Here is a 23,705-nt window from a genome sequence, read left to right on the forward strand (position 1 = left end):
AAAAAAAATTTATATTATTAAATACCATTTGTTTTTACAGAAAATCTTTTTAAATTTTGCACATTTTCAATAACTTTAATTTTCTACGTATAAAAATTTTTTACGATTATTTAATCGTAATTAAATTTATTAAACTTTATAGCAGTATACTAATGGTAAGTTTATTTTGTGTAAGTCTAAATATAATTCAATCTTTTTAAAGGTTTGGAAACCATAGAATATAGTTGCAAGTTGCAACGCAATCCTTTGCACACAGTTTTACAATCGAGCTCCCTCTAATTGCGTGTATTTTATATAGGTATGCTTGAATAGATTTTTCCCAACTTTAAATTGGTACTTCAATAGGTACCTCGTCCTTCCGCTTATCGCTGTTTTCACGTAGAGGGATCAGCCAATCAATCGAACGCTACAGGACGAAAGAATGGAGTGGGAATGATGGCGAGCCGTGCCGCCCGTGCCTAAAACTACGCCCATCGAAACTATCAGAATCGAGGTATCGTCCGGCCGCATACAATTTTGCCACCGCACCGCAGTTTCGCGGTTCAGTCGTGAGAAGAGAGCGGATTGCGCGCGGCGTTCTCGTGAGTGTTTAGTCGAGTTTCGTACTTTCGTAGTGCTCGTCGGCATCGCGCGACGTCAATCAACCTGTCGAAGTTTGGCAGCGCCGGTCGACCACGTGCAGCATGGGTGTATACAAAATAGTTAAATGGTTCAAGTAAGTTCCTATTCATTCTAAATCGATAATGAAAGAGGAAAATGCCGATAGTGTTTGAAAAAAATGTTGAAGAGAGGAAAAAATGTATCATGGTCTCCTCAATTTTTAGGTTCTGCGTGCGTTCGATTTTATCCATTTGATCCATTTTACATTGCCTGACTTTTTATTTGTTTAAATTATAGCATATGTTTGTATATTTTTAACAATTATGTAGAATGCTTTATATGTTATATGCACTTGCGTTTTCAGTCATTTAATCAATGAATCAATTATTTGCTGAATGTATGCCTGATCCGTTCGATAATAATATATATATATATGGAAATGATTTGTGATCCTATCTGAGCTATGTGATACGTGACTATAAATTCCAAAATAGATTAAGAGCATAATATTCTCGTGAATGATATTTATATGTCGATGTGTAAACTGTATTAACGTGAGATATGCCGTAATTCATTACAAAAGAAATTAATTTTTTTTAATTTTAACGCGTTAAATCAAGCTTCTGGTTATTATTTCTTTTATTTATGTAATTTAAAAACAATACTCTGTCTTAAATATGTTTAATATTTGTTATATCATTTTCGTTATCTTCATACATTTTAAGAGAAAGAAAAAGCAGTTTACATAATTTTCTGGCTTAAGAAAACGGTAAATTTGTATCGACGTGCTATTATGCTCGGTACGAGGTGAAGGTCGCCGATATTCGTATCAAATTAAACTGATAAAAGCGCTAAAAAATTAATCAGTTTATTAAACATAATGCATGTTAAATATATCGACAGTATCTCCACGCCAAACAAAAATATTTGATATTGATATCCATAGCGCATATCGTGCTATTTTCTTCGATCTGTTTATGTGCTTGAATCTCTTAAGCCCCTTGCACAATAGGCGATAGCGATAACGACAGCGATAAAGCTGCCGACAAAGGTATATATAGCTTTGTCGGCAACTTTGTCGCTGTCGCTATCGCTATCGCTTCGTCTATTGTGCAAGGGGCTTTACTGTGCAAGGTAATCGACACAAATAAAAAATCATACAATTGAAAATATTATAATAGAAAATAGAAAGACACAGTCCAAGTAAAAATATTTCGGCAAAGTAATTAATTCCAAAATTAAAAATAACTCATACGGCTGTTAATAGATAAAATTCTCTAGACAATATCTATAATTTGATACATTATGGGCCGGTCTCACAGTCTCCGATTAACGTGATTCTCCGATTAAACTCACTCTGCATCTCTTTCTAACTATCCCCCTAGAAAGAGACGAAGAGTGAGTTTAATCGGAGAATCACGTTAATCGGAGACTGTGAGACCGGCCCATAGTGTATAATAATACATATAGTGTAACACATTTATGTCAATGTCAATTATCACATTGAAACAATTATCAGTGACTATAACCTATAACTTTTAAATTGTTATTATACGCGCATACTTATTTTGCTAGTTTATTCAGTTTTGTATTTTATGACTTGAGAAAGTGGCAGCATTAAAATCCAGTATTAAAAGGTATTATATGTATGTGATAATTGAAACTGATATAAATGTTATTATTTATGCAATAATTTTCTTTGTTGTATACTATTTATGTGTTCTTAATGTGGAAGTGATCACAGGATGAGACGATCATAATTTGTAAGTTTAATTGAAGACACATTTGCATGTTCTCATTTACTTTGGGGAAAAAAAAAAAAACCATAATTAACTCGTATCCTGAAAGATAACCAACAATGCTGAATTCATCTTTATCATAACTTTAAGAAGTTTCATTTGATTTTGGTCGCATATTTTTACGTACATATTCTAAATTATTTATTGATCAAATCATTGAGAAAGTTTTAAGACTTGGTGCTACAGAATGAAATAAAATGAACATTTATTGTAGATAAATAGCATTTTCTTGTTTTGATGTTATATCTTACAGCTAAAATCTACTTATTTACATCTAATGAGATCAGTGGACTAATCTTAAGATGCTTCTTTGCAGTGAATATTACCGCAATTTATTACAACAGTTTGCGAATCACTGTCAAACATCAAACGGAGACATCACCGATCCGGATTGGATCGTTTATCTGCCCAAGGAACAGAACGCCGAGCAGTCCTCGCAAAAAGACAATCGAAAGCCGCGGAAGTCCGCACAGTTTATACCAGGTGTACCGCACATACGTGCTTCCGAAATATTCGAGATTGGATGTATTGCAGGCACGGAAAACAAATGTCTCGAATTAGTTTCTGCAGAATGGCACAATACGAAAGTGACGCTGAAGAGACATATTTTGCCGACATGTCGGGATGCGATAAAAGCAGACGTGGAAATCCTCAGGTAAGAACCGCTCCGTTTCCGTATGTGAGTGTTCTCGTATGAATAAAGGAGTACATTAAAATCACTAGTTCTTAAAATAAGAAAATCAAAACGTACAAAGAATCAGCCAGCCTAAAAGTCAAAATTCGTTGTTTTAATTAACGTTATATTAAGATAAATATCAACTATTGTTTAAAAAAGAAATAGCATAATCAAGGATATCCTGTCTGCTTTATATGTATAACATGATCGTAATCTTGCATTATTGCAGCGAAATTCGGCATCCTAACATATTGCTGCTAATGGCTACAACGTATACAAATGAACACGGCCTCGTCTCCATCTTCGAACCCATCGACTGCTCTTTGTACAATTACATACACGAGCAAGGCGAACGAATAAATACACAAGGAATCATGCAAATCGGCATGAAACTAGCGGACGCGTTAAAATACTGTCATATGCGAGGATACATTCACACAGCGATTAGCTCGCACTGCGTGTATTTTGCATCTGGCACGACTGTCAAGCTTGGCGGATGGGAACTGGCTAAAGAAATGGAAAAAGTATGTGGAATTTAAGCTCTATATCCCTCACTTTATTCCCAAAATGCTAGTATAATTTTACCTTAAAATATACAATACCATTGCACATGTAAATGTAAAACTTTTCAAGTATCAATTGTTTCAAAGTAAAGATCTATAAAAATATCTTTTTAAATGATTTAATTAATTTGCGAATATAGAATTTATATGAATTTAGAAGTAAATAGATCGTTTCACTTATATATATTTCCACGTTTTTACACGTTTTTAGCTTACGCATCCGAATGCACTTTTATGAATTTAAGGTTTGTTAGCAGATTTAAAAAGTTCACAGGTAAAATAGACTATAATGAAACGGATCACGTCATATCCGCGATTCCATGACACACCTGTGAGCGTTTCACTAACGGAAACGACCGGCATTGTTTTCGACAAAATGTCCGTTTCTGAATAAATTCGCTGTACCGTGTCGATGTTAATCGCACGCGCCGTCTGGAACGCGGAACTCTCGTTAATCGTAATCGAAATTAAATATGGTAGATTATTTTCTACGATAAAGATTATACTTACGTTAACGTAAAACCACGTGCGAGGAAATCTTATCGCGAAGATAAATAAGAGTCCAAAAAAATGTAAAGCTACTATATTTCGTGCAACTAATTGCATTTATAATCTGAACATTAATCACGATTCTTTTTATCTTATCTTAACAGTTTTGCGAGTTTATATTGCCGTTTTCTAATTAGATTTATCCCTTATTTAATACAGAGAGAATATTTGTGGCATGTATAATTCAATACGAAATTTGTTTTTAACGTTGTTTTCTTCTACAATGAAATATTCATGTTATGTCTTTTACTTGTAGGTTTATGTGGAACGCGATTACGAAAGATATTTGCGATTGGAAAACTTCAAATGGCAAGCACCGGCGTTATGTTACGGGCAACATCCCAATAAAAAAATCGATGTTTACTGCTTAATGCTGTTACTCTGGGAAATGTGTACAGGTAAGCATATTAATATAATTTCCTGCTTTTTAATTAAAAAGGCATTAGAATATTTTTAAAATAAAATATTGAAATTGCATTTATTGTATCACAAAGGAACAAAATAATTGATAGCAGTTTGATAATTATTGTTTAACATTCCATAGGAAGTGTACCGTGGAGCGGATACGATCAACCAAATGTAGAACGACAGCACGTGATGCGAAAACGAGATGTTATTATAAACTTACAGAATGTTCCATCGATCCTTCATAGCTTACTGGAAGCTGGATTGCATTCTGACGAGACGAAAATAATGTTGGACATGGACAAAATAGCAAGAAAACTTCATAGGCTACTGGTGAATTTACATGAGCAATACAATTTTTTAGAATTTGCGCACCTTTTGTCGGTTATTGATTCTTCGTGTAATTTACTCACGTTACTTACAATTTTTTCAAATTTTTTAAGATGATATACGAGGAAGAAGAGAAGAATGACACGTTTATAAATGTAAACGGAAATAATAATGATCTTTTGTATAATGACACATTGTATCAAAAGACTTCTCCTGTGTCACCTACACAAAATAAGGTGTTGATCAAAAAACCATTCGCCGGACAATCATATCATCCTACGACGGAGAAAAAATCTACGTCCAATCAACTTCTCAAATCTAAGAAGGAGCAATGCAATGAGGATTCGGACTCCAAAAATAATATCAAAAAGATGGTTACATCTGTAATCAATGATAGTATCGTGAGTCCCGTGATTAAAGTAAAGAGTACCACTACTACCTCATGCACTCGTTGTGCAGAAATTTCAAACATGGTGCAAGACCTCGATGAGGGAAGTAATGCACGAGCTAATATAAAACGATTAAAAAAACTGATAGCTAGTAGAAGGGAAGATTTCTTCTTTGGGAGCGACTCGACGTCCTTTTCTTACTCAACTCCAAGTAAGTAAAATTAATGTACAAATGATAAGTATATTACATTACATCTTACTGAGATCGATATAGAAATATAAAAAGGTCTTATTAAAATAATCAAGAAGAATGTGTCGAATGCATATGATGATAATTAAAATAAATTCTGATTTTTTTTCTCTATATCTTAAAATCTAGCACTTTAATTAAACTTATGATTTTATGCGTATCAGGTCCAAAAGCCACAAGCTCATTATTGTCGCAAGAAAAGAGTCCCGATTATGTACAATGTAAACCAGCTAGTCATACAACCGCTATAGAACCTAAATACAATAAATCACCCAGTGAATATGGTGGAGCCATTTCAAAATTATTACATACACCACGGCGAAAGGTACTTTATTTCGAAAGTTTTATTAACAACATGAATCAATCTTTCTAAACTATTTTTTATAAATATGTATATGGAATATGAATATATTCACTATAATTCTTTTAATATTTTACTCATATACGTTATCTTTTTGCCACAGGTACCATACATGGGCATGCCTTCCAGCATTAAACATGCAATAATGCAACCTCAGGTTTTGCATTCTGACGCCAGTAGCTTTTATGAATCAACATTATGGAGAAAAGAAAAAGAAATTTGCTTATCACGAATGGCACACGATACTAAAGACCACACTAAGGCATATACAATATTATTATTTATATTATTATTATCTTAACATTTTTTATATTATTAAAAACTCACGTGTATATATTTTAATATTATTTTATACTTTTAGGATTTCTTACTGCCGCAACAAACAATTTGTAATACCATTGATGATATAAATACCATACCATTTGTAAAAAATGCTGATACCACATATACAATTGGGATTACGGAGGAAGGTAAATTGAAAGAGATATATTTATTATTATTTTCCAAGAATTATTATTATTGGATAATATAAAATTTATTTCATTTGGAAGAGGAGCGGGTTAATTAAACAGAGTCAAGCGCAGTAAACGGTGCGCAAATTATTCTTGATTATTAAAATTTATTTTCTCATACGTTTCGGTCCTATTTCCGGACCATTTTCAGCATCGTCAGTTAAAACATGCATGTGTCCATTATGTGGGACTCGCACTCACTAAAAAACCCACCCCTGCGACAACCAGTCTCTGGTGTGCCAGGGACCCGGAGATGCACTAAGGTAATACGTCATAGTCCCATAGTTTACAAAGGCTGCGTTCGGAAACGCCCGGGTACACACGGATATACTCCCTTCTCCTTCTAACTTGCTGCGATAGAAAGAGAAGGGAGTGTACTCGTGTGCATTCGGATGACGTTTCCGAACGCAGCCAAAACACCCAACTTTCGTAATACCTAAAAAAACGACCCACCCGGCGCGGAACACATCCCCATAGAGAAACGCGCGCAGCTGGTCAGCCAATTCGGCTATTAATAGCCAAATTGGCCGACTGTCTCGGGCACGCCATGACATGCCATCCGGGATAGACATGCCATGGCCGCACTTTCATCGACGGCGCCACGGCGTTTTCCAATGGGAACCGAAATTAAGCACTTCGTAAAAGCGAAATGCGCATCCGAGAAAGAGGTACGCAGCCACCAAAAAATCACAAAAAATCCGACCGCGGGGGCACAGTATGTACACATCTTAGTCCCAACCCAGTGTACAACCCAGAAATAAATAAAACTCCCACACGGTCGTCCAATCGCGCCTGACACTTCTTAGTTATCCAGCTCGTCTTCCAATTAGATATTAGATATCCAATATCAGAGCTTTCTACTTTAATTTTTATTTGATCTTACATAATATTCCATGATATAATTCAGTTATTATCTATTGTCACCAAAGGTAATTGTACTGAAGATAACAAAGAATCACCAAAAGACCTAAGTAGTGTGTCTACGAAGATTTCAACTACCTCAAATAAATCCCTACAAAATCTGAGGAATGCCCTCGATCGTGCCACAGAAATAATATGCTCGACAACACCTAAAATTTACAATTCTAAGTTCGATTTGAATAATATACAAGAATGCGAAACTGTATTCGAGGATTTATATGGAACGAAATATAATGACAAAGAGATCAATGTTATCGAAAGATCGACATCCGGCAACGAGAATTTTCTGGGGATGGATGAAGTTGAAAGTACAAAAGCTAATGACGAAACTACCGCAAGACACGAACAGATCTTGAATCAAGCTTTCATAAATAGCCAGACGCTCAGTTCCACGACTACAAAAACATCAATTGAATCTGAAATATCAGCGCGCAGTCAACAGCCAATAAACTCACATGAAACGAATCAAGATAAGATACCCTTTGCAAATGGGATTATATCAACTCCGCAAAAAATTAGAGCAGATGAAAGAGAATATGTTAATGTACGTACTATTTTGAACAGTGCTGTAATGAAAGACTCACCAAGAAGGCGTTCTCTACCCGCAAGACTGAATAATTTGGCAATGATATATACCCCAAGGACTATATGTAAAAAGGTAAATAGGCATACACAAGTCATAATGAAATGGGAATTGGATCTGAAATAGGTTACTGTTTTTTGTTACTAATATAAATTGTTTATTCGATCTTTGTTACAGAACATGCAAGGCAGCCAATATACAATTGAGGATATGTACATCGATGATGAATTTGGAAGTAAATTAAATTACAATCTAATTCTCTTAAATGATAATATTGTATTAAGCGACGATGAAAGTCTACCTCAGACCACAGAACTGTAAACTGTATTGAACTCAAATGTTCAATCGTTCACACCCTTGTGTAAAAAAATGTTCTTTTTAAATAATTATTTTTATTTATTCTATTTTGACGGCAAAATTGATGCTTTTATTTTATCGCTATTCTGACGACATGTTTAATGCAAATAATATTTAATTTAACAATATTTATTAATTCTAATTGCTTATTTATATTTACATACCAAATAATCTAATATTATATAAAATGTTTATTATATATAATTGAATAACTATATATAATCGAGTAAAAATTACTTCATTATTATAAAATAATCTAAGAACTTATATGTTGTACGTATAAATAAACTTGTTTATTCGTTCTTTAGTTCACTTAAACATTTAAAACAAATGTCGGAATAACATAGGAAAGTATTTTCTACAAGTTTATCATACAAGCTTTTAAAACATTTTGTATATATTTTATATTATTTGCTGAATCTAGATATTTCATGTCCATTAATATATGTGTGCGCATGTCTCGCGAAGTCCAGTATTTATTTTTTTAAGCATCATGATATCACATGGCTCTTTGCCAACTATAACTCCCACACGAGTAACGTCACTGGCGCGGTGGTAGTGACTCTTTACCCAAAGGATTGAAAACTTAACGGGCAAGTTGACTGTATTCGTTGCATGTGGACGGACACGAGAAATATCTTCCTTATCACCTATTTATTCACTTTCTGTCATAGGCGCCCTTACAACTTTTTTCAAGGGGGGGAGGGTAGAGTGCTAATATACTTAGGGGTACCATTTTTTTGTTCAGGTTGTGAAAGACTGGAAGTTAAGAAATAAGATATTTAATTTGGTATAAATTATAAAAATTTTACGAATTATAATGTATCTATTTGAAAAAAAAAACGGTGAAATATAATTATTCGGAAAAGCCAAATTTTAAATTCTTTGAATTTCTTAACTTCCAGGGAGTTGATTAATCTTGAATCGTAGATACTCTAGTAAATTTTATAATAACTCTCAGAAGATAAAATACCACTTATTGATCGAGTTCGATTATTAAAAAAAAAAAAAAAAAAACAGTTTCCAATGTTTCCATGGAAGTTTTCGATTTATATGTATAAAGCTCTGCCAGACAAAGGTATTTTTAAATAATATTTGTTGAAGAAATATTCATGCAGATTTTTACTCTTGTATAAATTTAAAAAAAAGTTTCTGATTGTCAATCATAAAATTATTCTAAATCGAAAAAGTTAAAATAAAAGGAGGGCATATGCCCCTTTTTACTGCCACTCATGCTATTTGCCTATTTAGAATAAAGGAAATATGTATCTGAGTATTAAAAATAGAAAAAAAGACGAGCTAGAGAAAATATAATTAAAGTAACTCCGTTTCAAAGTATGTGACGGTACACAGTTATATTTACTGAATTCAAATAAGTCGAATTTGTTTGTGTGCGGAAAGGTCACAGTCACTTTGACGTTCTAATAAACAGAATATATCGCTAGACATAAGAAGGTGAGAGAAGTTGAAAGCAATACTGTGCCCTTGTGCGGCCAGTTTAGACATACACAGTTCTATTATCGCAAGTCGATTGAAGAGGCTACAACGTGACTCTTCTAAAATGGATTTTTCCAGTTCTACAAGAGATCCACATTCATTTGCGTTACCAGGTATTTTAATTATTTAATTAGCTACATTATAAGCATAATAAAAATACTTAAACTTATTTAGTTTTTTCTTAAAAAAAATTACAATAAAATAAGAAAGTGCGGAATTCATAGATGTTTGAAATGAAAATTGCTACACGTATACTTGATTCTATAGTAACGTACAAATTTTCAAAATTAGATTATTATCTTACAGTTTTTATTAACTGACAACATTCTGCGTATCTTCTTAAATGTATAAAATATATTGTATCTAGCATAACGGTCTGAAAATTGCTTGCATTTTACAAATAATATATTACACGCAATTATCATAATAATTTTAATTACAATATATTATTCTTTGTCGTGTATGTACTCGTTACATTTATATATCATTATTTATTACTTATATTTTTTTATCTTTCTACTTATATAAGATTTGCCACGTGTAACCGATATCCATTTAAACTTGATGGTGGATTTCGATCAAAGAGTTCTTGAAGGAACAGCGATTTTGACTATAGAAAGAAAACCTATGATTAATCATATAGTGAGTAGAGACATTTCCTTTCATATCGAGTAAACATTTTGAAAGCAGGTTATTATATGTAATATCGAATAATTAGATTTTAGATAGCCTCGGACTTGATATAAGACGTGTCACAAACCCGCTTGATGGAACAATTTTACATCATCATATTGGAATTAATCATACCTGTGGAAGTTTAGTTCACATAGTTTTACCATCAATTAGTGGCACTACTTATGACCCTGGGTAAATATAACTATAAGATATTTATAAAGAAATATATTTACTAAATGTTATTGATGTAAGAATTGATGACACCAACAATACGATATTTTCAGCTGTAAAATTGAAATTGAATATAAAACAACTCCATACTCATTTGCATTATATTGGCTAACACCTGAGCAAACTGCCTATGGTAGACATTCCTTTTTACTGTCTAACAACAAGGTAAATTGGCTAAAAAAGACATTTTCCTACATCAACATAGATTATTTAAAAGCTTCTATTTTTTCAGCTAATTTACGCACGATCATGGTTTCCTTGCCAGGACACTCCATCTGTCAAATTTACGTACTCTGCTGTGGTAAGAATTTAAACACAGGTGGTATTTTTGCATGCTACCCCCATTTATTTGTTTACATAAAATCAATGACATTCGATTAATTACTACTGACATTATTGATAAAAGTAATATTGACGAAGAAATGGACCGCATTAGTCAAAAAGAAATTAAACGTTTTTAAAAACAAATGCCCATATTTTCTTAGAAACTGCTTCAGTCAACTAAAATAAAATATGTATTTAATTTTTATATACGATACGTATATTTCATTTTTTAGATTCGGGTACGAAAACCTTATACAGTTCTAATGTCCGCCCGTTCGCAAGGTGTACACGAAGGTCCGGAACTAGATGTACATATATTCCGTCAAGAGAAAAAGGTACCGTCTTATGCGGTGGTTATTGCTGTTGGTTCATTACGGACAAAACAACTTACTGAAAGAATAAGTATATTTGCCGAAGAGAACATTTTTCGGTCTAATAATTTCAATAATTTTCGATACAATATGATTGAATCTATGTTGCAAATTGCCAACAACTTATGTGGACCTTATGTGTGGGGTAAGATATTGACTAGATTTTTTAATATTATTTATTTAAATAGAGTTAAATTTAAATTTCTTTAAATTTTTTAAAATAATTTTGATATAATTATTTAAATTTATACGTATATATAATGAATTTTTATTTTTCTGCATTATCGCACTGCAAACCCAAGTGTATTAATTTTAGTTGATGCTTTTCATACACATTTCTTGCCGTTTTAAATCATGCCATTTAACACAATTGGACATATTAACTTTTAATTTTATACGATTATATGCGTGGTCAGTGACGTAATTCAACACATAAAGAAGCGTGTTAAAAGAGCTTCGGTCAAATGTGTTATTTTTAGGGCCAACGTCGATTAACTCTTTTTAAGAGAACCAGTTAGAAAGCGATGAAGAGTGAGTTTAATCGAAGGTGCAGAAGATTAAACGTTTTTGTGTAAAAATAACGCACTTGGATTTGCAGTGCAATCTTTTTTTTTTGTTTTTTTTTTGTTATTTATACGTTTAAAATAATATTTCTAGGTAAATACGATATATGCGTGCTTCCACCAAGTATCGCTCATTTCGAAATAGAATGTCCAAACGTGACATTTATTCCGTCGACTCTACTTGGCGGAGATCGTTCTTACATCGGTTATTCTCTAGCTCGGAACATTTCCCAGAGCTGGGCTGGAAATTTAGTTACGTGTGAGAATTATGAGCATTTGTGGTTAAATAAGAGTTTTAGCCTTTTTATTTCCAGAAAAATTAAATGCAGAGTTTTGTATGAGATATCTGATTTGTATCATAATGACATAGATGTTTTTCTTCAAAGGGAAGGATTAGAGAATCTTAATAGTCTGGTAAGATATTCACTTTGACTAAGTAAAGAAATAAATGTGATAAATAATGTCACCAATTGGTAATATTTTACATTGTATGCACTATAAACACACACCCAATTTCTGAATTCTTAATAGATTATTTTCTCATATTGTATTGTGTAAATTGTATTGTAGGTCCTAGAACCCAAAAATGTCAACAAGCTAAGATGCTTATTACCCAATTTGGAATATTTGTCTGCACCTGAGATAACCACTAAATACGTGCCTTACGAGAGGGGATATTTTTTTTTATGTCATCTAGAGAATAAGTTAGGAGGATCCACATTATTCGAACCATTTCTTAAATCTTATTTTAATAATTTTGCATTTAGAAGTATTAATACTATTGCTTTTGTAAACTACTTGTATCAACGATTTCCTAACAATAGGGAGGTAACGTCCTTTTTATACATACAAACTACAGTTTTATCAGTATTTATATGTTTAACATTAAAAATAATGACTTTTTTTTATTGATTTCAGATGTTAAATGGTGTTGATTGGGAGTTGTGGTTTGGTGACATTTTTTCTACACCTATCGTGCCGAATTTGTCGCAAATGTCCTTGTGGGAACGGAATTGTTACCTATTTGTTGATAATTGGATCAAATGGGATGGTCATAATGTACCTTCTCTTGTGACAGAAAACGAGAAGAGCCTAGACGACGTTCAGAAAATGATGTTATTAAACAGACTACATTATTTTCATAGTATGCTGACCATACATAAACTGTTTTATATTCACGACCGTTACTTCGCAGTTATCAGAAATGAAAAAATACGGTAAATATGCATATCTTCATTTTAATTAATTTGCAGTTGCTTAATGTAAAGTGCATCACGTATTTCACAGGTTTCTTTGGCTGCTATTGTGCATTAAAGTTCGATGGGCTGGCTTCAAAGTTACGCAAGCTTTGAATTTTGCTACTGAAAATTGTTCGCCAAATTACGCATGTCCTATATTTCAACATTTGTACGAATGGGGAGAAATACGTGAAAGAGCGATTGAAACATATAATCGCAATAAAAGGAAGATGTTGAATGAAACCCGGGAGAAAATCGACCAAATTCTACACCAAAACTTATAATTATTTTTGCAACAATTAGCCTGATTTGATTTTTAATGGGTAAGTCATTAGTAACTGCAATTTATAATTCTTTTGCTATATGAAGAAAACTTAAAAAATATAGAAATATTTATGAAACTAATTTGGTAGAGACAAATTTCTATACCCCGCGTTTATTTCATTTTCTGAGTTGCAGTGCCAACGAGGAAATAACTGGATTCACGATGATGCCTGATGACAATTCCCATTGAATCGTCGAATAATATTTAAATTTGTAAAAGAAAATATATCTCTTATATACAGAATATCATATAATTAATGTATACAGAAGCAACATGTAATTATCGTAGTGTAATTTATTGTATTAAACATAAATGTATCAGCATAAATCTTTAAACTTCATTTTTCTCACAATAGACTACGTATTACTTCAACTAAAATGTCAAATCTTGATAATGAGATCGAATCCTAGATATACGTAAATAAATTCTTGATACTACCTGCTTGAATCGCGTATGCATACCTCGCATTTGGTCCATTCGATGAATAATATCTATTATATAGAGTAAAAATACTAAAAATAGTTATTACCTGATAATCTCAATTTCAGAACAATTTATAATGTGTATGTTGTTGACATCAATTTTTTATTTATAATATTTATAACAAAATTAATTTAGTTAGGAAATTAATTTTTTTTTCCTAATGCTTAAAAGACAGCTGTAACATTTATTCGTCGATTTTTCTGATAATCCTATTAAAAATTAATGTTTGTTGGATTTTAATTATTATTGCTAATAAAATATCTGCGAAATTATTCGATTTGTAGTGGATTTATGCGCTAGAATTGAATATATTATAATATGAGAGTAGATCAAAAAATAACTTTCTTTTTAACCATAAAATTACATTTAATACATTAAAAAAACATAGAAAGCGCTAGTAAATCAAAGTCTTGATTTGAAACAACGCTAAAAAGTAATAATATTATTCCTTCTGCAAACCCGCTGAATTAATTTTGACAAAATCACAATTGTTATAGTATGGTCTACTTCGGATTCAACGTTGTTGCGTTAATTTAGTTGCGTTAATTTTAGTGTAAGAGTATGTAACGTATGTTAACTTTTTCTGAACTTTGGACTTAATTGTATTTTGACACTGAAGATGATCCCATAAGGGTCCGAAAGGTTTGTCAATTTGTTATCTTAATATAGAATTTCATAACACTTCACCTTGCGGCTCGATGTTCTTTTATTTTGGATTGATTTTTAATCTTGTGAGCCTTTCGATATATATAATATATAATATATTTGTGTATACGAATGATGAAGGAATTATGTATGCATCATAGGAATTATATATTAATGTGTATGTGGAAAGCCATGGCATAGTAAGCAATATATATTTTGTACACATATAAGAAGCATAGGACTAAAACTAAGATATTAAGGAACTAACTCTTGAAGAATATGCAAAATGTTTATTAGCACATAAATGCGTGTAAGTACGTGTAAAAGTACAATGAACTATTTTTTTACGTAGTTACTTTTAATACGTTAAGACACTTGTTCCAGCGGTTCGTTAATTTAAAGATTCCGTCTTTGGAAAATTGTCGTCCATGTATATACAGAACATGCTTGCTTACGATTTTCATTTTTTCTTTTTAAATCGTTTTCCTGCAACAGGTCTCAAAAGAACTCAAAAATGGTAGTCAAAGGTCCAGACTGTGAAGTGGATGAGGTAAAATCCCAACAATTCTCAACAAAATTGCTGCACAAGAAATGTCTACGTTGATACGTGCAATGCGGCCTTACTCCATCGTGTAAAAGAATAATTCTATTAGTCTTTTATACGTCTCTTGGTTTTTATCGCTTTTTTAAGCTCTTTATTAATTTTATTAGGATTTCGTCACCTTTGCAATTGGGAAAGAAATTGCAGCACGAATTTCAACTTTGGAGTGCGACTTTAGCGTACGCGGGATTTTATCAAAATTCCATAAGTGTATTGACAGCCCTACCTAAAAGTTACGTAACATACCGAATAGATCGATTGACACGTATTATTAATGTTATGATATAGCTAACTGAAATATAAGTATTTAGCAATAATTTAACTTATAATAAAAATAACACTAGCAACACGCCAAAATCACGCAAATTTCTTTTACTAAATGCAAAGATAAAAATTGTAAATTATTTAACGGCAGAATTCATAAACGCGATTGTTAATTTCATGTAAAAACTGTAATTATAACAAACTTTATATCGTACTTTAAATTTGTGATTACATTGCCGCATAACCCATATTACTCAAACTTGAGTTGAGGATACAGAATAGTATATACGAATTGTCAAATTGAGCTTCCAAAATATTGCAAAAATAACATTCGTAATGCTTAATATAAAGAGAAGAGAATAATTGATCTAAAATTATTTTACAAAAAGTGTTAAAAGTTTTTAGACCGCAAAAGCTCAAAGCCGGTTTTGTGTTTGTTTTTTCATTGGATATATTAGATCAAAAGTGCTCTGCAATCAGACGGTCGTTTTGAGTCTGCACTGCCGGTGATCAGCACATATGTTATATGTCGATTTGTCGCTCAGGGCAGCACGGTCCATTTCAACGGATATAATTAATATTTCATTTTATGTATTCAATTAATTACTAACATTAATTTTTATCGAAATAATAGCATTTTAGAGAAACAAATGTTCCAGAGTATTCTGCTTTATTAAACGGGTATTTTTGATAAAAAATATACATATATCTGTTTGCAGAATTTGCATGCATATACCTAATACTTTTTTGTGGGTTTTTATATAACAATAAATTTTACATGTATCAAAATATAATTTTTTAATCAATTTCAGATTGAGTGTTTATACGGATTGCAAGATTGAGTGGTGTGAGCAGCGAAGAACTGTAACATATCAACGATTTGTTAGTAATTAACTTATGATGCATTGAATAAAATATTTGACACTTACTTTATTATGTAAAATATCTCGTCTCGTGTCCATTATATGTGTGCGCATATCTTGTGAAGTTCAGTGCTTATTTTTTGGGGCCCATCATAATATCACATGGTTTTTCGCCGACTATAACGAATATGACTTTGACGCGATAGTATTCCATTACCCAAAGTGTTAAAAACCGAACAGAGAAGCTAACTGTATCCGTTGCACTTGTGAACGGGCACGAAAAATACTTTCTTGATAGCGCATTCCTTTACTAGGCTTTCTGCCTATTTAAAATAAAGCAAATGTGAATCTGAGTATGAGTGGAAAGAACGAAAGGAATGGGAGTTAGAAGATTTAATTAAGGTAAATCAATCCCGCAGTGTATTACAGTGTGATTTACTAAATTTATTTAATTCGAATATATTTAAGCGAGAGAAATCACAGTCACTTTGACTCTGACATCCGACATTCTAATAAACAGAATATGTTGCCAAACAAAGAAAGTGGTAGAAGTTAGAACCAATACTGCAGCCAGTTTAGACATGAAGATTACTATATCGCAAGTGATTTCAAAAAACTCGTAACGCGACTCTCATAAAATGGATACTGCAAGGCGTTCTAATGATCTACACTTTTTTGCGATACTATGGTATTTCAATTATTTACTTAGCTACGTAAGCATGTGTAAAGTTTAAATTTACTTTTTTTTTTATTATTTACGGAATTTATTAAAATATTTAAAAGACGAAACTGCTGCACACATATCCTTAGCTCTTTAGTAACTTACACTTTTAAAAATTAGATTATTTCTTCACAATTTTAATTAACTGACAACATTCTGCGCATCTTCTTAAATGCATGAAATATATTGTATTTAACACAATGATCCAAGAATTGCTTGCATTTTACAAATCTCACACGCAATTACTATAATGATTTCCCCATTTTGATATATCATTTTCTGTCATGTACTTATTACATTAGGAGCTAGCAAACCAAGACAGGTGTACATGCTAAGAATATATTATTTTAAATAAATAATGTACAAATTTACTATATATTCTTATTTAAAGGTGTCCTTATTTCTATTGTTAAAATCGCTTTTCCTTTAATTACTTTTTCATTAAAATCCACAACCAAATCTAAATCGGTATCGATTACACGTGCCACTTATAATAATCAAATAAATGCGGAAATTAAAAAATATGTAATAGAAGATTAAAGTTCAAAGAATTAAAAACAAAGAAGATAAGAGGGGCTAACGTATCACGCCAGGTGTATGTGCTAAAAATATACTATAAATTTAAATAAATAATATGTGACAAACGTTTTGACTTGTAATAAAGTCATCTTTAGGGCGTTGTAACAAAGACTTATAGAATAAGTTAATGACATTTAATTAAATTAAAAAATTCGTAAAATTTGTATATCATCTATATGTAATTAATACGAAAGTATCTGGTTTAGACTTTTTTGTAGAGTTTCTTGATGTGCCATTACCGTGATGGATCGAATTGACTTACTTTTTAACAATGGTTTGACACACATGTATTTTACAAACTCTCTTTAAGATTGATTTAACGTTTTTACCAGACTACACTTTATCATTACTTTAACATCATTACCAAAGAAGCCAGACCCACCACTTTTAATGGCACATCAAGAGACTCTACAAAAAGGCCTAATGCAGACACATTAATTCCATATAAACGATTACAAGATTTGCAAATTTTATAATCTGACTAGATATTTTCATCTCTGTTTATAAATGACGGTTTTTATTATACCGCACTAAAGATGACCTTATAGATCGAAACATTAAGTAGACACTTTTTATATATCGATCAAAAATATTGACTGGTTAATAATATATGTTATCGAATAATTAGACTTTAGATAACCTAGAACTTGATACATCAAGGGTCACAGACATCGATGGAACACATTTACAATTAGATTTTGAAATTGAAGATTTTGACAGTCAAGTATCTCGAGACAAATCTCTTGGACGTCCATTTCGCATACAGTCACCAGAAACTGCTGAAACTGCTTATTTTATAAGGTAAAAATAAGATATTTCTAGAATAATACAAATTACTAGCCATAATTAATGTAAGCATTGAATACACCTACAATATTTTCAGATGTAAAATTCAAATTGAATATAAAATACGTCCAAACTCTCCTGCATTGTATAAACTAACACCTGCGCAAATTGCTGATGGTTTATATTTCTTTCTATTGTCTAACAACCAGGTACCTATATACTTTAGATCATGTGCTGAATCTAGATATAGGTACCTTATTTTACGTAACGTGCACAAAATTTTCTTGTGTAATAATATAAGAATGATCGATATCTCGCCTTTATTTTTCACACAAGTTACAATATAGATAGAAAGAATATCATTTTTCGTAAAAGTAAATATAAGAAAAGTTAATATATCTTAGCAGAATCTCCCTATTTTGTGTATATATACTCGATTTCATTTATATCACATATATTATTCATTGCATTGCGTAACTACCTTTAAGCAGCACAATCATTTGTGCCCCTCTATTTCTCTAATTTCTGTAGCTTGTGCAAAAATACCAAGTTTTGTCAAATAACTGGTAGAACGGAACGTTTTATTTTTGAAAATGGCACTATCTTATAATTGCCAAATTATTGAAATCTTTTCAAGCGCAGGATTTTGTTTCGCAGACAGATAAATTTATAAGGCCAGTCCAAAAACAGATACAATGCAGTACATGGTTTTATTCTCCCAGCGCACCGTGCAGCTGCCATCGGTAGCGTTATCCCAGTAACATGAACTCGCGGTATGAAGTCCAGCACCGTTTTTCTGCATGATTGTACAAGTCACTGCAACAATTCGATTTAAGGAAAAGTGAAATTCAGATGAAGAACGACATTATTCCAGAATGTACAGAAGGGAGACGTTAATATAAAACCTCTCTCCTAATGCTAAGAAATTAGTTTGTTCTGCATACCGATATATTTGTAAGCCTTCTGTAATTTTGTAAGATTGCCCAAGCACGCCTCTACCACGTTCGAAGTCCATTGATTAACTTTGTTATGCTGATACGTATTGCCACCTATTGACACTTCAATCGCTTCCTTGATAATGTTGCTTACATCGTCCACCACAAATTGCAACTAGAACCACAATAAGATTAAGAATTATTTTACAGAAAGCGACAAGAATATATTTGAAATTTAATAAACAGAAATATTATTTTAATATTTAGCATTAAAAAATAAAAATGAATCTGAATAAGTAACTTCAGAACCTAACTTCTAATGAGAAAAAAATTCACTCTAAGTTTATCACAATTAGAAGCACCCTTTACATTGTGTGTATGCTTTAAAATTACTTTAAAGCAGCAATTAAGACATGATTGATTTACATAATTTCAATCTTTGTATCTGATAAACAGAAGATTCGCATCAAGACATTTTATTTAATTAAAAATTATAAAGAAATTTTCACGACTAACCTCTTCTTGCGCATCCTCCATCTCGAGTAAACACTAAAGCACCACCGGCCACTGAAGACTGCTTTCACACCAAGAATAATTTCTACAATAATTTAATGCTTATTATTATTCGTCCGATCAAGGACGATTGTCAAGTTTGGAGCAGCTGAAAAGTAAATACCACGAAATCTGGCTTGTAGCAACAATCGAAATGTTGGAAATGGAAGAAGTCCTACGATTGCCCCCAATTTTCCACCGCAAGTATCTTGCACCTCGACAAAATATCGCACTAACGAGGCCTGATCGTCGCACTGTCGCGTTCGTTTTATTGCAATTACTTATCTCGTAATAACGCCGTGTGACAATCTGTCCGTATATAAATATAGCCAGCCGTAGTCGATAATATCAACTGTCACGTCACAGTCGGTCACACCGCCTCGTCGGTAACGTAGTCCAGTCAAAATACGATTAGACCTAAAAAAAATTGCAACACAAGGTTTTATTACGTCATTGTGTTCAGAAAAATATACTGAACAACATATTCAAATTCCGCCATTTTCCGCTATCCTTAAGTATGTTTTTTATTAACAATTTATAAACAAATTCGTTTTTCTCCACAAATACGATGAATTTTGAAATTTTTGTAGAAATCAAAGTTGTAGAACAAACAAATATCTACAAAAAATGTTCTTATGAATTTTTTGAATGAATCGAGAACCAACTCAAGTTTCTTGTAGAACCTAGAGAACTAGCAGCGACCGGTAGAGACTGCCGTGTGCTTGTTAGAACTCTCCGCTCCACTCCGCGCGTAGCCTAGTAGCTCTTGTTGCAAATATCTCAAATAATGTGAGATATTTCAAAAAATTCATAAGAACATTTTTTGTAGATATTTGTCTGTTCTACAACTTTAATCTCTACAAAAATTTGAAAATTCATCGTATTTGTAGAGAAAAACAAATTTGTTTATAAATTGTTAATAAAAAACATACTTAGGGATAGCGGAAAATGCCGGAATTTGAATATGTCGTTCAGTATATTTTTCTGAACACAATGACGTAATAAAACCTTGTGTTGCAATTTTTTCTAGGTACCCCTCCTTTTTTCCGTATTTTGACTGGACTAACGCCGGTTGTCGTTACTCCTGGGGGTGAAACGAGGTAAAATATATTTTTACGAATTTCTCCATATCTCTTAGGCCCGATGAGATATCGACTTGGTTCTTTTTATTTAACATACCGTAGTGAAACACGGGTATCAAGCTTTATCAATAAATACCGATAAAATTTATATTGTCTGTCAACCATACTCGCGATAAAGACTACTTTGGATGCAGGACGATTGACGGGTAGGTGTTGGTATGGCACTTGGTTTACCTTTGATCACGAATAAATATAAAAGGAAAATCGTGTGTTGTTCCTTGAGCAAGGATCAAGTAAGAAAATCAGGTACTTTTTGCAATTCTGTTTACAAGTTTCATTTACATTTTTATCGAAAATTATATGTATAATTATATTATCGGATTTTATATTATAATTCATGCTTATACATATGTAGTTGCTACATTTTTGTAGCTGAACGTCTAGTGCCATCCATATCTTTTAAAACAAAGGCATTAATTCTTTTATTTCCTCTGTTAGATGATAGTGATATGATATTCAGCTTAGACGAGGATCATCTCGAGAACAATGTTACATCTGACAATGCAACACGCACTTGTATAGGAAATCCCGCCACTTTGGTACCCCTATATACAAAAGCAAAGACCACGCTCACCTTTGCGTTTAAAATCATTCACTACTCATAGACGTAAACATGTAAGAATCTTTTCTTAAAAGAAAAAAAAATATATAATATATAATTTAATATTTGCACTTGTTATCGTTTCCTGATATTTTCAAGTTTTCAACACGTATATTTTTAAATTTATAATGCTAAGCGTTAAAAAATGCAAGAATTTTTCTTTATATTTTAAATTATTTCATTTTAATTTTTCTTTATATTTTAATTATTTACAGGTGACTTTGAAAGGAAGATACAGGGTGGATATAACGCCTTTATCTTATCTACCAGGTGGAAGGATAGAGAGATATCAAGGCAACCTAAATTTTTTTTCATTTGCGAAAGTACATCGATATACGGGAGGTGAATGAGTTCATAATGACGATTATTCTCAACGGACTGTTAGAAATTCAACTATTAAAATCCTGATGATGATGATGTGTTACATCAGAATGGTGGATTGAGTGGTTTCACTCACAGTTTCGTAATGGAAGTTTTGGCAATTGTTCGCGCGCACATTACGGCATATTAAGCGGTAAAGCTATGGCAGCGTTCTTTATGACGCAGTGTGTGCTTCTTCACAGCCCTCACAAAAATCAAGTTAGTAAAAAACATTATTTTACCTGCATACACATGCCTACGCTTATTGCATATTTCATAAAAAAATATGTTTCCAGGGTTAATGTCTCATTAATATGGATGACGATGTCGTAACAGCATCTTATTATGCGGATGGGAAGCACAGTGCTGTTTCAAATTACTGACTCCAACCTCCACATTCGGCACCATGAACGACTATTTAATAACTGCAATTAATGTTGTTGAAAAATATATGTGTTTATATTTACCAGTATCAATGATGTTATAGATAGGATCGTGTATAGCGGTTCTGTGAGAGTTTCATTGCATTTTGCAATACCTAATCTCAACTCTTTGCAGCAATCGACATTGTTATTTATTAATTTATTTTACAAAGATATAGATGCGATACTTAAGGTATTCCTTTCATATATGACACCAAAGTCTTAAGAATTAACTGATTTTTTGGTATGAGAAAGTTAAAATGCATATCTTTACGCCAGAAAAAAATTAAACCACATTACCGAACATATAAAGAATTATGACGTTGAAAATTCGATATTTTATATGTGACGTTATCGAAAAAGTCTATTTTCTACATTTCAATGTAATAATTTGTTTATCTTAAGATTTAAGATATTAAATATTAACTGCGCTATATATTTGCTAAACTCTATACTTTCGATGGTGCCGATAAAAATACAAAGTCACCGAATATTTAAACAAAATATTTATGTTAAAAATTGACTTGAAATGTGGTTTATAGATGAATATTTTTGATGGCGACTTTCAAGAAATTATTTGGCAACGCTGCAAGCTGTGCGCTCATGTCACACTTCATTCATAATGTACGGTTTATTATCAACTTTTATTTTCACAAATTGTCCCTTATTTTTGCCCACATTACTTCTCACTTTATGTTTCTTATCACTCATTATTATTATAAAATCTTTTTTTGATAAAAAGCAAATGTCACAATATTATTTGATTAATGAAATTGACACTTTTGTTATCAACTTCACATTTTACAATCGGCGACCTGAAAAGCGCAGCGTTGCTATATTGTTCTGACAGTAAAATTTACCGAAAAATGAAAAATTTTTAAATACATATAATATTTTTACTTTTTTCTTATTATTAAACATAATAATCTATTATATAACTTGATTTTATATAAGTTTAATGCAATATACATAAGAATTTGCTGAGGCCCTGCTTAAGCGCTTATCAAATACGCTCCTCCGTGAAAGGAATACCTTAATTTAAAATATTATTTCTTTTATGAATCAATACACTAGAACGTAATAAAACATAAAACGTGACAAAGGTATATCAGTCTGTTGTTATAGATTTAAAATATCTTGTATATTTAATAATTACTGTGTGACTAAATATTTAAATGGTTTGATATTTATGAACTGTAGTGACAAAATATAATTTTATCTCTATACATATA

At 31.9% G+C, this 23,705-nt stretch overlaps 3 protein-coding genes and 1 long non-coding RNA gene across 5 annotated transcripts; 3 read left to right on the forward strand and 1 right to left on the reverse strand.

The window, feature by feature from the left end:
- Positions 1–2,701: 2,701 nt before the first annotated feature.
- LOC112461467 lies at positions 2,702–8,342 on the forward strand. Its single transcript, XM_025026709.1, has 10 exons — positions 2,702–3,054; positions 3,305–3,599; positions 4,444–4,585; positions 4,732–4,925; positions 5,036–5,522; positions 5,726–5,886; positions 6,026–6,184; positions 6,284–6,392; positions 7,364–8,013; positions 8,116–8,342. The coding sequence occupies exons 1-10, from the start codon at positions 2,702–2,704 to the stop codon at positions 8,257–8,259; spliced, it is 2,694 nt and encodes an 897-aa protein (XP_024882477.1). The 3' UTR covers positions 8,260–8,342.
- A 1,316-nt stretch (positions 8,343–9,658) lies between these two features.
- Positions 9,659–13,836, forward strand: LOC112461469 (leukotriene A-4 hydrolase-like). Its single transcript, XM_025026711.1, has 11 exons — positions 9,659–9,905; positions 10,322–10,434; positions 10,511–10,659; positions 10,752–10,863; positions 10,931–10,999; positions 11,256–11,538; positions 12,051–12,370; positions 12,527–12,784; positions 12,875–13,173; positions 13,244–13,517; positions 13,654–13,836. Exons 1-10 carry the CDS (start codon positions 9,857–9,859, stop codon positions 13,476–13,478), a joined length of 1,887 nt encoding a protein of 628 aa, XP_024882479.1. The 5' UTR covers positions 9,659–9,856; the 3' UTR covers positions 13,479–13,517; positions 13,654–13,836.
- Positions 13,837–16,798: 2,962 nt separating this feature from the next.
- LOC112461468 (dynein light chain Tctex-type) lies at positions 16,799–20,290 on the reverse strand. Its single transcript, XM_025026710.1, has 4 exons — positions 20,073–20,290; positions 19,913–19,994; positions 19,406–19,571; positions 16,799–19,277 (listed from the first exon to the last, which is right to left on the reverse strand). Exons 2-4 carry the CDS (start codon positions 19,931–19,933, stop codon positions 19,129–19,131), a joined length of 336 nt encoding a protein of 111 aa, XP_024882478.1. The 5' UTR covers positions 19,934–19,994; positions 20,073–20,290; the 3' UTR covers positions 16,799–19,128.
- A 621-nt stretch (positions 20,291–20,911) lies between these two features.
- LOC112461473 lies at positions 20,912–22,756 on the forward strand. 2 transcript variants are annotated; one of them, XR_003041562.1, is made up of 4 exons: positions 20,912–21,336; positions 21,529–21,705; positions 21,907–22,270; positions 22,348–22,756. It is a non-coding gene; the product is annotated as an uncharacterized LOC112461473 (long non-coding RNA). The 2 variants fall into 2 exon arrangements; XR_003041563.1 differs by having other exon boundaries at positions 20,912–21,323.
- Positions 22,757–23,705: the final 949 nt, after the last annotated feature.

The sequence above is a fragment of the Temnothorax curvispinosus genome, unplaced genomic scaffold (assembly GCF_003070985.1).
Source record: "Temnothorax curvispinosus isolate PA1 unplaced genomic scaffold, ASM307098v1 QBEX01011438.1, whole genome shotgun sequence".
NCBI lineage: Eukaryota > Metazoa > Arthropoda > Insecta > Hymenoptera > Formicidae > Temnothorax > Temnothorax curvispinosus.